General features: G+C 45.2%; 1 protein-coding gene across 1 annotated transcript in view; it reads left to right on the forward strand.

Annotated features, from left to right (window-relative positions):
• The window catches only part of LOC125036947, an 868,716-nt gene that overhangs the window by 133,951 nt on the left and 719,765 nt on the right, over nt 1–15,000 (forward strand). The window contains exon 52 of the mRNA XM_047629908.1: nt 1,793–1,891. Coding sequence (XP_047485864.1) covers nt 1,793–1,891 — 99 coding nt within the window. The remainder of the gene's footprint in view (nt 1–1,792; nt 1,892–15,000) is intronic.

Raw genomic sequence — 15,000 nt, forward strand, 5'->3', positions numbered from 1 at the left:
ACACTTCTCCTGCCTTAGAGCTCATCTGTTGCATACACACATACATACACGCTTATACATTCTCACTCTCACTCTTCGATATTTTACTTACACACATCTGTAATTCCACGCGTCCACTTCCCTTCACAAGTATGCTCAATATTATGTCCATTAGATGTAAATTTGTCCACACACCATCTCGTGTATGGACATTCCGTGTATGTTCGTCACTGTCACACTTATTCTAAAGTCTCGACGTGTCTGCATTCCGTACGTTTGATGTAAATTTCGTCATGTGTATCTCCTACTCCCTTTTTCTCCTCTTCTGCCTACTCCATCTATTTCCCCTTCTCTTACTCTTCTTTCTCCTTCCTCCCCTTCCTCTCCCTCTCCCTCTTCGTCCCTTCTCCCCCCTCCCATTCCTCTTCCACTTCCCCCTCCCTCACCAGCCTTCACAATTTATCCCTTCCCCAGAATCGCATTCTTGTCCCCGATAACGCATGTAGTCGCGCCCGAAACGATGCGATCCGATTCTGGAAATGCCGGCGTTTTGGCGCAAACGGGGGTCGTCTCGCAGTCGGGATGCGTGTTTGTATATTTTATCTTTATTTTTGTTTTTGTTTTGTTCTTTCTGTATCGCTTGCCCGGAACAGGAGGAGGAAGCGCGCTCGTCCGTCCGAAATTGCAAACAAAATGAATTGACGCGCATGGTCCAGGATTGGTGCGTGACTCACAGTGAATGACAAAAGCGCCTTTGTATTCGCGCAGATTTATTCTTGATTTGCTTTTTTATTTTGCTGAGCGTCCCGGCTGTTTGCTCTGTCCTCCGTTCTCCTTGGATTTATAGCTGAGATGAATTGCCTTCCTCCCCTCGCTCCCCGCTGTTCCCGCGGCATCAACATGAACGCCCGCTCATACGAATATTCATCAAGCTAAATTATTCCTGAACATTCCGAGGAAAACGCGGACATTCTTGACTATTGCCGAGGTTTACATATCCCAGAGTGCGTCGGTCGCGAAGCTCTGGGCCCGCGCGCCTGGCCAGCGTGCCGCTTGGGACCTCGCTCCTCGCCGTCTCTTTCTTCTCCTTCATCTTCTTCCACCGATGGCTCTCTCGTGCGCCCTGCCTTCCCTTTGTTTATTGTTATTAGTTTTACACTTGCTTTCTGCCTTTCATCGCCTCTTCCATCCTTTCGCATGTTATATTATCTTACTCTTTACCTCTTCCTCCCAGTCTATATCTTTTCTCTCTTTTACACTGTTATTTATTCTCAGCTTCCAACTTCCTCATTCATTTCCCTCCCGTGCGCTCCCGGCCTTTTCTCCCAGCGTCGCAGCGTCACCGACAAGTTTGACGACGCTGCTTCTGGTGCCGTGTGCAACGGCGCGGAAATTTACACCTTCAAGTTTTTTCTTATTTTGAATGTTACAGAAGTTGCATCCGTAGCTGTGCGAGTCGCATGGTGATGAGACGGACGGTGTGTTGCTGCACTGTCAGTATGAGAGAGAGAGAGAGAGAGAGAGAGAGAGAGAGAGAGAGAGAGAGAGAGAGAGAGAGAGAGAGAGAGAGAGAGAGAGAGAAAGGGAGCCGGGAAAGAGAGAATGAGAGTGAGTGAGTGAATGAGAGAGAGTGAGTGAGTGGGTGGGTGAGGGAGAGAGTGTGATAGAGCGAGAGCCAATGCCTTAGATGATAGATAATAGATGATGGAATTATTTTAAAATCACGAGCATCAGATTTAATTCTTAATTACCTAATTACCTTGAAAAATAACATAGTAGCAATGATTATAACCTGGTTTATCTTACCTTACAGATTCGTGACTGGCTGACCCTTATGGAGCAAATGACTCGTCAGCAGACAGTGGTAGTCGGCGACGCTGACGACATTCGGCAACTGACTGAGAAACAGAAGGTGAGTACATCGGACGTATTATATTCTCAGACGGAGGTGTAGTTCGATACTTCTCAGATTTGCAGAAACGAAGATTAGCTGCAGCGCACACGAACGTACGCACATACACACACACACACACACACACACACACACACACACACACACACACACACACATACATACATACATACATACATACATACACACACACACACACACACACACACACACACACACACACACACACACACACACACACACACACACACACACACATACATACATACATACATACATACATACATACATGCATGCATACATACATACATACATACATACATACATACATACATACAAACAACCCCACACATACATCCGCACGCACACATGTACTGTACACCTGCACGTATACAAAAGCGCAAGCATAGTGCACAAACACTCGGGGGAGCAAACTTAAACGTAAACAGAAACAAACACGCATCCCCGGCCGCCTCTCAAACCTTGGAAGAAGAAGGAAATTGGATTTTGTTTTCGTTTCTGTGGCATCACCCGGGCGCGGTGTCCACGAACGTCAGTGCCATCTCCTCATTGCAGGCTAGATCTCGCCGGGGATAACGCGAAACGGAAGAGAAGAGTAAGAATGCGGAGGCATAGAAGAATCGAGAAAAAAACGCGGATGGGAGAGGCATAAGTTCGAAATAGTCCCTGACAATATGGCAATCGACTTTATTAAATTTACACGGTAGTTTTTGATGGACAGCGGAAGTAGGGGAGAGAGAGGGAGGGATGCTAGCTGGGAGGGGGAGAGATGGTAGGGGGAGGGGGGAAAGGGAAAGGAAATGGGGAGCAGGAATAGGGGAGCGACGGACGAGGCAAAGAGAGTGAGAGCGAGAGCGAGAGAGCAGGATTGAGAGCGAGAGCGACGGCGAGAGTGAGAACAAGAGCGAGAGGAGACCGAGAGCGCGCGAGAGAGAAAGGGAGAGGGAGAGGGAGAAGGAGAAAGAGGGAGAGCGGGAGATATTTAGTTTGTCCGTATTTTTAGAGAGCGAGTTTGGAATGACGATTTCGATTTAAACTTGTGCCTTTACTTGACTTTTTGTAGTCGCTTTGTGTGGTGCGCTTGTGTTGTGAAGGATATCCGTGGTGATGGTGTATGTATGGTTTCCTTGTCGTGTTATCGTTGTTGTGTTTGGGTTATATCGATGACATTGCGTTTTGTTCGCTAGATATATTTGATAGTAGTAACCACAACAATGATCATAATAGTTCTATCGTCATCATTATTATGTTTATCTTCGTCTTCACCTTCCCTCGTTCCAATCCTCCTCGCTCTCTTCCTGTTCCCCTCCCTCCTCCCTTCTTTCTTCTCTCTTTCCCTCTTCCCCACTTCCCCACTTACCCTTCTCCCCCCCCCCCCCCCTCTTAATCTGCTTGTCCGGTCTTGTAAGAAAATCCTATCAGTCGGCAAGTCCAAACGTCACGAGAGAGAATCAACTATTCGTAAAAGTTTGAACGTAATGTTATGAAGTCTCCAGTGTGTATCTTGCCAAATTTTTAAAAAGTCGGCCGTCGGAAATGTGATAGGGAAGAGGGTGGTGCGGAAGGGCGGAAAAGTCGGGGAGGAGGAGGAGGAGGAGGAGGAGGAGTAGGAGTAGGAGTAGGAGTAGGAGTAGGAGTAGGAGTAGGAGTAGGAGTAGGAGTAGGAGTAGGAGTAGGAGTAGGAGTAGGAGTAGGAGTAGGAGTAGGAGTAGGAGTAGGAGTAGGAGTAGGAGTAGTAGTAGTAGTAGTAGTAGTAGTAGTAGTAGGAGTAGGAGTAGGAGTAGTAGTAGTAGTAGTAGTAGTAGTAGTAGTAGTAGTAGTAGTAGTAGTAGGAAAAGGAAAAGGAAAAGGAAAAGGAAAAGGAAAAGGAAAAGGAAAAAGAAAAAGCGCAAGAAAAAGAAAAAGAAAAAGAGAAGGAGAAGGAGAAGGAGAAGGAGAAGGAGAAGGAGAAGGAGAAGGAGAAGGAGAAGGAGCAGGAGGGAAATGAGTAGCATTTCGGCGAAGGAAAATTGCTGGCCAGAAAAAAAATGTAGATTGGGGTAATTGTTATGTCGATAAGAATTAATAAATAAAGTTATGACGAGATAATAGCTAGATGAAAAAGTAAATAAATAAATCGATAGATAGACAGAGAGACAGGTTGCACACACATTCACTTACTCACTCACTCATTCACTCACTCACTCACTCACTCACTCACTCACTCACTCACTCACTCACTCACTCACTCACTCACTCACTCACTCATTCACTCACTCACTCATTCACTCACTCACTCACTCACTCACTCACTCACTCACTCACTCACTCACTCACTTACTTACTTACTTACTTACTTACTTACTTACTTTCTTACTTACTTACTTACTCACTCACTCACTCACTCACTCACTCACTCACTCACTCACTCACTCACACACTCACTCACTCACTCACTCACTCACTCACTCACTCACTCATTCACTCACTCACTCACTCACTTACTTACTTACTTACTTACTTACTTTCTTACTTACTTACTCACTCACTCACTCACTCACTCACTCACTCACTCACTCACTCACTCACACACTCACTCACTCACTCACTCACTCACTCACTCATTCACTCACTCACTCACTCACTCACTCACTCACTCATTCACTCACTCACTCACTCACTCACTCACTCACTCACTCACTCACTCACGCACGCACGCACGCACGCACCCACGCACCCACCCACGCACCCACCCACCCACCCACCCACCCAACACACACACACACACACACAGACTGAGAGCGAGGCCGAGAATGAGACTTGCCAAGCTGGTCGCCTTACATTTAGTGGCGGTCCGAAGAGGCGTGAGGGTGAGGGTGAAGTTAGAGCGGACAGACGTGAACTGGAGGCTCGAGTAAGCAAGCGGGAGGATGGGTGAAGCAGGGCGCTGGATGAAGAGGAGGAGGAGGAGGAGGACGTGGGGTGTCACAGCAGGAGCGCGACAGGTAAACTGATTCGAACTCCTAACTCGGTGGCGCTTGGCAGGATGTACAAGGGAATTGTAGTTGAAAACATCCTGCCTAGCTCTTGTTGGAGCCCATTCTGGATCCTTTTTCCTTTACTTCCTCTTTTTTTTTTCTTCTTCTTTTACCCATTCGCTGTGTTTTTCTTTTGCAATTCCCCTTTCTTTTTTGGTTTGCTGTAGTATTTTTTTTCTACCTTCCCCTATTTCTTTCATCACCAACCAACGTTCCTCTTTTTTTTTTATGTTGACTTTCCATCTCTTTCTCTTGATGCCTTTCACAAACCTTCTTTTCTTTGAATCCTTTGTCCTTCTCCTCCTCCTTCTCCTCTTCCCTTCGCCTTCTCTTCCCCATCTCCTTTCCTTTCCTCCCCTCCCTTATCCCCTTCTCTCCCTTCCATCTCCCCATCCCTATTCCCTCCCCCTTCCCCTTCCCCTTCCCCTTCCCCTTCCCCTTCCCCTTCCCCTTCCCCTTCCCCTAAACCTTCCCCTTCCTTTCCTCTTCCCTTGCCCTCATTCAGCTTCTCGTTTTCCCCTGAGGAAGATTCCCACGCTTGCGCCTTCTCTTCCCCATCTCCTCCCTCCCCTCCCCTCCCTTATTATCCCCTTCTCTCCCTTCCATTTCCCCATCCCTATTCACTCTCCCTTCCCCTTCCCCTTCCCCTTCCCCTTCCCCTTCCCCTTCCCCTAAACCTTCCCCTTCCCCTTCCCCTTCCCCTTCCCCTTCCCCTTCCCCTTCCCCTTCCCTTTCCCCTAAACCTTCCCCCTTCCTTTCCTCTTTTCTTCCCCTACTTCAGCTTCTCGTTTTCACCTAAAGAAGATTCCCACGCTGGCGCAGATGGTTCTTTGCGAGTTGCTAAGAAGGAGTTGTTGACGAGGTGACGACGGTCGGTGGGGCATTAATGGCGTCCAAGCAAGGGCTTAGGTGGCGACAGCTCTCCGTTGGACGATAGACCGGGAGCTGTTTCGGGATAAAAGGCAGCGTGAGGGAGGGAGGGAGAATATTTAGGAGACAAGGTGCAAAAGAAGATTGGCGGAAGAACCTACGATCTGAGGGAGGGGGGAGGAGAGGGAGAACTGGATGGGGGGAAGAGAGGGAGTTATAGAGTTTTAGTGAAGAGATAAAATAGGGGGCACATGTGAAAGAGGGCGAGACAGAGACAGGCAGACAGGTAGGCAGGCAAGCAAGCAAGCAAGCAAGCAAGCAAGCAAGCAAGCAAGCAAGCAAGCAAGCAAGCAAGCAAGCAGGCCTGTCAGGCAGGCAGGCAGGCAGGCAGGCAGGCAGGCAGGCAGGCAGGCAGGCAGGCAGGCAGGCAGGCAGGCAGGCAGGTAGGCAGACAGGCAGACAGGCAGACAGGCAGAGAGAGGAGAGGAGAGGAGAGGAGAGGAGAGGAGAGGAGAGAAGAGAAGAGAGAGAAGAGAAGAGAAGAGAAGAGAAGAGAAGAGAAGAGAAGAGAAGAGAAGAGAAGAGAAGAGAAGAGAAGAGAAGAGAAGAGAAGAGAAGAAAGAGAGAGCAAATGTGTGCGGAAGGGAAGGATGGCGTGCGGGAACTCAGACGTGGATCAGGCTTGAGGATTACGTCCAGAGAGTCGCTATCTCGAGGGACGTTCCGGGGCCTACAATTCTCCTCTTCCTTCTCTTTTCCCACCTTATATTCCTCCTCCTCCTGCTTCCCGCCCACCTCCTATTCCTCTTCTTTTCTTTCCTAACCTTTACTGGTCCTCTGCCTTTTCTTCGTCTTCCTTTCCTCCCTCTTCCTCATAGTTTTTCACTGTGGTTGGTGAAGGAACTAAAAAAAAAAAAAAAAAAAAAAAAAAAAACTATATATATATATATATATATATATATATATATATATATATATATATATATATATATATATATATATGCTGTGAAAATTATGTGGCGATGTTTTACTTACTAAAAAGTGTCTTTTATATGTGAATTAAATTAATGAACACAGGCATACACGCACACATTTACATACATACACATGCAATATAGAGGTATAAATAGGTAACATACACATATGAAGAATATACTATCCGTCTACCTAACCACCTCTCTTTTTCCTTCTATTCCTTCCTTATTTTCCTCCTTCCCTTCTTTCTTCCTTCCCTGTTACCCATCTACCTACTTACCTACATGCTTATAAGCGTGGATGTTGATGTTTGAACAAGTGTTTGTATTCCGTGTCCCTTTAATCCCTTTCATGTGGACGCGTAGCTCTCAGGGCACAAGAGAACCACGTGGATATCGGCAGAGGCTCGCCCTCCCTTCCTTCCCCTCGTCCACCTCCCCCGCTCAAGCCCTCTCAGCTGGTGTAATCGTCGGTAAAGCCTCGTGAATCTTGTTTTGCTGGCCTGGTACACGATGAGGGGAAGCGGTGTGTTCCGGGGAGGGGAAGGGAGGGTTTTTTAGGTGGAACCGGCACTGCTCGTTGGAATAATGCGTCGTGCGTCACTGATAGTCACCGTCATTGTCGTAAGCGTATTCGATGATGACGTCTGAGAAGAATACACTATTGTTTTCACTGAAATATTACTGTGTTATTGGAAAAAGAAAGCATTTTACAAGGACGACCCGGGAACCATCTTCATTTTCATGCCGTCGGGTATTCCCCGCTGCATATTATCTTGGGAATGGAAAAAGCTGCGATTGATCCAAGAGTCAACTTTCCAGAAGTTCCGCGGATCACCAACTCAGGGCGCTTGTCTTCTCACATTTCCGTTTTTTTCCTCTGATCTCGCTGAAGTTATCCACTTATTCACATCCAAGAATCCCCCAACAAACTCTTTACCCTTTTATCCCGCCAAGTTCGGGTTACATCCCTCTCTTTTCCCCTCCCCCCTTTGCTCAACCTCCCACCCACTTTTTTCCTTCGAATCACCGGCAATTTCCAAGGCTGATGGGGAAGCGAGCGCACGGAAATGAAAAGTCTCGAAAGAGGATGAGCGTCGCTAATTCGGCATCGCGTCCGCCATTGTGGAGGAACTGTCTCTCTCCCTGGGCGCTGGAAATATGCATTCACCTGATTCTACGTCGGGAATCAGGTTAACTGGCGAAAAGAAGTAATTAATTCCGTCGACGCACCTGATGATGCTCGTAGTCCGTATTTTTCTCTTGTTTTGTATTTTTCCTTCGTTCAAAAATTACAGCTGGAAATTGGATGTGGGAATGTTTTTTTCGAGGTAGAATAGACTTTGAATGTAGAGGGGGAAAGGGTTTTTTGTTTGCTTTAGTATGATTTGATTTGTGCTTGGGGGACGAAAGTGCGTGATTTGCTACAGTTGGTGGAGGACTTTTATTCATTTTATTGATACCGGCCCTAATCCACTCATGCAGCGAAGGGATCGTTTGCTGACAATCATGGCGCGTCTCTGGTCTTTCCTTCTCAACGACTCGAGCCCTGACAAGCGATGGCAGGTCGCGAGCAGCTTCATTAGGCTCTCAGTTATGCTAAAGCCGTTCTTCCCCTTTGCGGTGGCACAGCAAGTCCTTCTTTTATTCACTGACGGAATTTCTAACCTTCATCCGCTTGCTTTTTGTTATTTTCTCCTCAGCTCCTTTTATTCCCTTCTGTAACTTGGTGTCATTTTTATTTCTGACATATTTTTTTGTTTGCGTATGCATTTGTTCCCTCCACATTTTTCTCTCTCTTTTTTCACCTAGTCCCCGTGGCCCCGAGCTCTCCAAATGCCTTTACTCTGCAGCTCCCTCTTCTCTCTCCTTCCCTCCATTCTCCCGTCCCTCCTCCTCTCCCTCGGCCACATCTAGGCTTACAGCACCACTTGTGGAGAGGGCCGGCTTGAAAGCACCGACTTCATCTGTGATTCCTTTTTACATTTTGTGTCGCGTCGCGGCATTGTGTCATGGTTGCGCCCGGGAGATTACACGCTGGAGGTTGGGCGAACCCGCGCCTCGCTCCTTCCCCCGCCGTCTCTGCACCGCCACTATACGTGTTCACCAAGTTACTATCACTCCTGCTAGTGTCTTCTTATTCTAAGTCGTTTTGTCCGGTCTGTTTTATCTTTCGCGTAGCTTTCCTCAGTCATCTTCCCTCATTTTCCCATCTCACCGTTTATCCCTTTCTCCACCTTTATCTTTATTCTGCGAATTACTTAATCTTCTCCCTCCCGCTGTTTCCTTATTCTACCCATTTTTCCTCTTTTCCTTCCTTTTGTTTTTCTTTTTTAACGAACTGCGGTAGTTTTCTTTCATGTCTCTTCATAAACATAAAGTTTAGTTTTGCTGCTACTTATTTTTCAACTTTACCGTATTATATCTTATTAAACAAATTAATTTACCTTCTCTTTGTAATTGTACAGTATGCGTCTTAAAACCGTTTAAAACAAATCAGATCAAGTGCAAACAAGTACCATATTGAAATCATGTTTAAGCTAGACTTTTACATCCCGTTTGAGCGTTGTTGATACAGTTTCAAATTCAATATAAGTGTTGGGAAAATTTCATAACTACTTCATGTTTGGATATATAACTTGGTGCTTTCGGAGGAGGGGATCAGTATAAATGTGTGTGTGTGTGTGTGTGTGTGTGTGTGTGTGTGTGTGTGTGTGTGTGTGTGTGTGTGTGTGTGCGCGCGCGTGTGCGTGCGCGTGTGTGTGTGCGCGCGCGTGTGCGTGTGCGTGTGTGTTTGTGCGTGTGTGTGTGTGTGTGTGTGTGTGTGTGTGTGTGTGTGTGTGTGTGTGTGTGTGTGTGTGTGTGTGTGTGTGTGTGTGTGTGTGTTTGTGTGTGCCTGTGTGTTTGTTTGTGTGTTTACGCGTGCGTGTGTGCGTGCGTGCGTGTTTATATATATGTGTGTGTATGTGTGTATGTATATTTATATATGTATATTTATAGATAGATTGGTAGATGGATAGATACTCTAGCCTGTAGCAATTGTGAGTTGCTCTTAACAAGTGGTGTTGGCCCAAGGCGAAGGCTAATGCAAAGGGCAATCATCCACTTCTGAGATTATCAATCATGGTAATGATATTAGAAGGCAGCAGGAGGCCTTGTGGGCGTGAAGGTAGTTAATGTGTATTGGGTAACGTGGATGGATATCTCATTAAGCCGTGAATTTTGAAACGGTTCTCAATAAAGTTGGTGGCGCAGGGAGCCGTGGGTTCTGAAAAAAAGTTCGAAACTCCAAAGATGTGCGTTTGAAAGCCATCGATGTGTATGTATTTGACGGTAGTCGAGGAGCGCTCATGGTTGCATACTTTGCTGGCCTAACGAAGTGAAGAACACAAGACTCATTGATCTAATTAAGCTTAACTCCATTAGGTTGATTAATTGCCATACATAATCGGGAGATCGGGGAGTAACGCGCGACCATCACCCTTTAATTAAACTCCACGCGTCGTCTGCATGTATAGAACGGCCTGCTCGTGCGCCCGCCTCCTCGGGTTTCCGGACCCCGCATCATGCAACTCGTCCGATTCTTGCCTCGTCCGATTCCACTGTACGCGATTCTTGCCTCGTTCGATTCCCCTACACTCTCCTCCGATTCCTCAACACACGACTCTTGCCTCGTCCGATTCCCCTACACCGATTCTTGCCTCGTCCGATTCCCCTGTACGTGATTCTTGCCTCGTTCGATTCCCCTACACTCTCCTCCGATTCCTCAACACACGACTCTTGCCTCGTCCGATTCCCCTACACCGATTCTTGCTGTCGTCCGACATCCCCGTTGCAGCGACAGTGATAATGAGGGTTTTCATGACGGTGCTTAGGAATGCTATCACAGCCTCTGATTAGGAATGCTTCGCTGTCTTGGATACGAAATCTTGGTTAGGTAAGGTTGTTGGTGTTGATGATGAGGTTAACCATGTGGCTAATATCACTGTTGTTGTGCCCGCATTGTGTTTGTTGATGGTGGCAGTATATTTTCATTTGCGCTTCAGTGAGAGGCGTTCCCTTGGTACTGAGGGAGCGGCGTTTATTAGAATAGATTCAAGCGGCAGACACGAGTGTGATCACTCACTGCGAAATAAAGTATGAAGGGTTTATCGCATCACGAGTATGGGAGTGTGATTTATTAGCACTGGGACAGTGAAGCCACGCAGCTGTAATCAGTTTTAATTCTGTGATTCGTGTTTTTTTATTGATGTTATTGTGCCAACTAATTCATCACCGTGAAGCAGGCGAGGTCCTTATTAACTTCGACATCGTTAATCAATTGTTATTACTTGAATATAATTTGGAATGTGTTTATTTTATCTCAGGTGCATATAATTAGAAGAGCTTTACAACTCAAGTCTTTGTTAATTAATTGCCGCGTCGTGCACCTGGAACTGCTTATATTTATCTCATGCAATGCTGATTAAGGAGGCTAATCCGATGCGTTTTCAGAAATAATAAATTCACTAAGTAGATGTCAGCGGCGAATGAAGTTGTCTTCCTCTGATGCTAATGATGGAAGATGATTGCTCACCGCGGATGCTGTTGATGTGAGGTGTTTCCTTTTCTCGAGCTTGATGGATGAGGAGGCGCCTGCTCCCTGCGAAGGAGCGCTAATGATTTCTTGTTATGGATTCCTCTGCTAAAGTGGCATCTTCTCTCGCGCCTTTGGTGATAAATCGCTTTCTTATGTTCTTCCCTGTAAAAAGAGCTGGGACGATCACGTTCACACAAGTAGCACCAGGGGCTTAGTAAGGCAGGTAAAGTGTCAGTGTTTTTGTCGTAGTGGATGGTTGAGAGGCGCTGGTAATATGATCGCGAAATAATGAAGGAAGTTTCTGAGTCGTTGCTGCGTGGTAAGGATATTGGTTGTTTCGGTCGAGGCTTTTAATTCGTTGGCGAATGTGGAATTCCTGCCTGGTGACGCTCGCAAAATCATGCGCGAGTGACATGGGCGGCGATGGCATACCTGCGGCCTGATGAGAGGCCCTGTAACTAATTAGGAGGAGATCAGCTGGCAGATGTCTCGAGGGCCAAGGAATGTGTCAGACGGAGAGAGGAGTAGAAGATGGGGCAGAAAAAGAGAGGCACGGTGAAGGAAGAGAATCGGGAGAGAACAAGCGATGAGAGGAGAAGAGAGAATGTAGAGTCAGCTGATAAGGGCCGGCGAGGATGACGTCTTGTATTTTTATAAAGTCGCTCTTTCTGCTGCTTTTATCTTGAGTTATGTGTGCTGCCGGTTCATCAGTCTTCGGGCATTGGTGCTATTTTCCTTCAAATTCCTCTTGTTCGCGAGAAGGTAATAAAAGCGAACCTAAGGGGATGGACTTAGGCGCAGAGTGTCTGTTGGACTGGATTTTGAATTTTCTGTTGATTTTACTAAGTATTTTTTACACCCGCACGCACGTACACATAATATTTTATTCATTAACATATATACATACTGCCTAGATTAGGTGCAGCAGTTAAAGACTATGTGCGCGCGCGCGCACACACACGCGCACACACACACACACACACACACACACACACACACACACACACACACACACACACACACACACACACACACACACACACACACACACACACACACACAATCATTTATCCATTAATATATATATATATATACACATACTGACTAGATTAGGTATAGCAGTTAAAGATTGCGCGCGCGCGAGCGCGCGTGTGTATGTCTGTATACTCATTCATGTATATTCAGTTTTCATTGGTTATCACTTTAATGCTAGGCCTAAGCAGCTGCATATACAGTTCACGACCAGAGGGCAAGCCCACATATACGTGACACATTATATATTATGCATATATATGATTTTTGTTTTTCTCTTGTGCTGCAGGTAAGGCGGGGCCGAGTGATTCTAATCAGACACTTCTTGGTAAGTACTTCATTGGAATTATATACACATCCACCTGTCGTGGATGCAAAATTGTTCTGCTGTTATGAGTGTCGTTTTTGTCAGTTTTCAGTTTCTCTCTCTGCGAATGTATTTAAGAGGAAGAAATATTTCCATTGCTGTATTTGCAGTATATATATATATATATATATTATTTGTTTATATATATATATATATATATATATATATATAATATATATAATATATATAATATATATTATTATTTATTTAACACGAAGAGCTTCATTGATGCTTTTATATATATATATGTATATATATATATATGTATATGTATATGTATATATATATATATATATATATATATATATATGTATGTATACACACACACACACACTTACACACACACACACACACACACACACACACACACACACACACACACACACACACACACACACACACACACACACACACACACACACACACACACACACGCACGCACGCACACACACACACAATATGCATATGTATATGTATACGTATACGTATATATCGTTTCCGTTTAAGTCGAGCGGCAAGCTGAGAACTCTGGAGAGAGAGAGAAAAAAAGCTTTCCTTGTTGTGTTTGGCAAGATTAGCACGAGGGAAAGTGGGTCTTCTCCGATCCTCTCTTTTGTTAAACTTACTTTTGTAGTACTTCGTGATTATTAGGTGTGTGTGTGTGCGTGTGTGTGTGTGTGTGTGTGTGTGTGTGTGTGTGTGTGTGTGTGTGTGTGTGTGTGTGTGTGTGTGTTTGTCTATCTGTTTGTTTGTTTGTTCATAGGGAGTTATACGAAATATCGGCATATGTATTCATAATTTAATTTATAGGACAGTCTTCATGAGTAATGCACAAAGGAACTGACCGATTACCAGTACTGACGTATTTGTTAAGTAAAAAAAAACATATCATTGATGAGACACGTTCAAGAGATCTTGTTCGTCGTTCATAAGGCTCTGACAGACGGTGATAAAAAAAGGCAGATTTATCGTAGAAAAGGAATGTGCAGTTTTCATAACTGTATTACTTTTCGGACCTAGCACAGGTATATTTGATCAAGAGTTTTGTCATAGAAAGGAAACTGAAATAGATATATTTAATTAAGACTTTCATCATACAATGGAACGCAGAATAGGCATATTTGATCACGAGTTTTATCAGACAAAGGAACAGGCAGTAAGAGTTTTCCTGACCATATAACTTTTTGAACTCCGATTAGATCCACGGCGAAAAGGGAATAAAGCCGGCCTCCGTTTGTGCTATTCGCGTTTCCTCCCTTTGATATCTCCCGATTTCTTTATTCACTTTCATCCCTTTTCGCTTTTGTTCTCGCACCCTTTCATGCGGCCGTTGACTGTTTCTTTTGATCCGCTCTTGGCCTCGCATTAAGTGAGTCATCCGGACAGTCTGCCCTTAATGATCCACTCCTCGCTCGGATACTCACTCGCTCCCCCGATCTTACTCGCACTTCATGCTCCCTCTCCTTTGCTTCTGTTCTCGTATTCATTCACTTTCACTCGCTGCCGCTGCTGGAGTTCCTGCTTGCAAACACTCGGTGGAGCTCGGTGCCTGTGTGTGTATTTTGTAGTATGCTTCCGTGTGTATTTTTGGTGAAGGTAATTGTTCCTATTGACTTGGCGTATTCGGAAAATTCTGTTACGCTCTCCTATATTTTTTTTTTCTTTCTCTCTTTTTCCCATGTCATGTTTGCAAAAAAAAAAGAAAAAAAAAAAAGAAAAATATCGGGACGGTAAAAAAGAAAAGATTAATTTCCTCTATCATTCGGCTGCAGTCTTGCTGAAGTTGAGGTTTGATAAAGAATCCGTTTTCGGTTTGATTTTTCCTTTTCTCTTTGGGGAAATGCTTTACAAGGAAGTCCATGTTATGATTTGGCTTTGAAAAATATCTTTGGAGAAAGATTTGGCGACGTGAAATTTTAAGTGTTCCCCATTCCGGAGACAAATATTCCCCAAGCTCGCTGGCGTGCTAACAACCCGCAACCTGTATTTTAAAAATGTTTTATGATTTTCGTTCTTTTCCCTTTTTCTTTTTTAATTATTTATACAGGCTGGGAAATTGTGCGCATGGATAAGGCCCGTGGAATATCTCGGCGTTTGGCGAGGGTGAGGGTAGGAGATTGCGCTCTTTCTCTCTCTCTCTCTCTCTCTCTCTCTCTCTCTCTCTCTCTCTCTCTCTCTCTCTCTCTCTCTCTCTCTCTCTCTCTCTCTCTCTCTCTCTCTCACCCTCTCCTGTTCCCTCACCCTCTTCC

Source organism: Penaeus chinensis, chromosome 22, assembly GCF_019202785.1.
Source record: "Penaeus chinensis breed Huanghai No. 1 chromosome 22, ASM1920278v2, whole genome shotgun sequence".
In the NCBI taxonomy this organism is placed as follows: domain Eukaryota; kingdom Metazoa; phylum Arthropoda; class Malacostraca; order Decapoda; family Penaeidae; genus Penaeus; species Penaeus chinensis.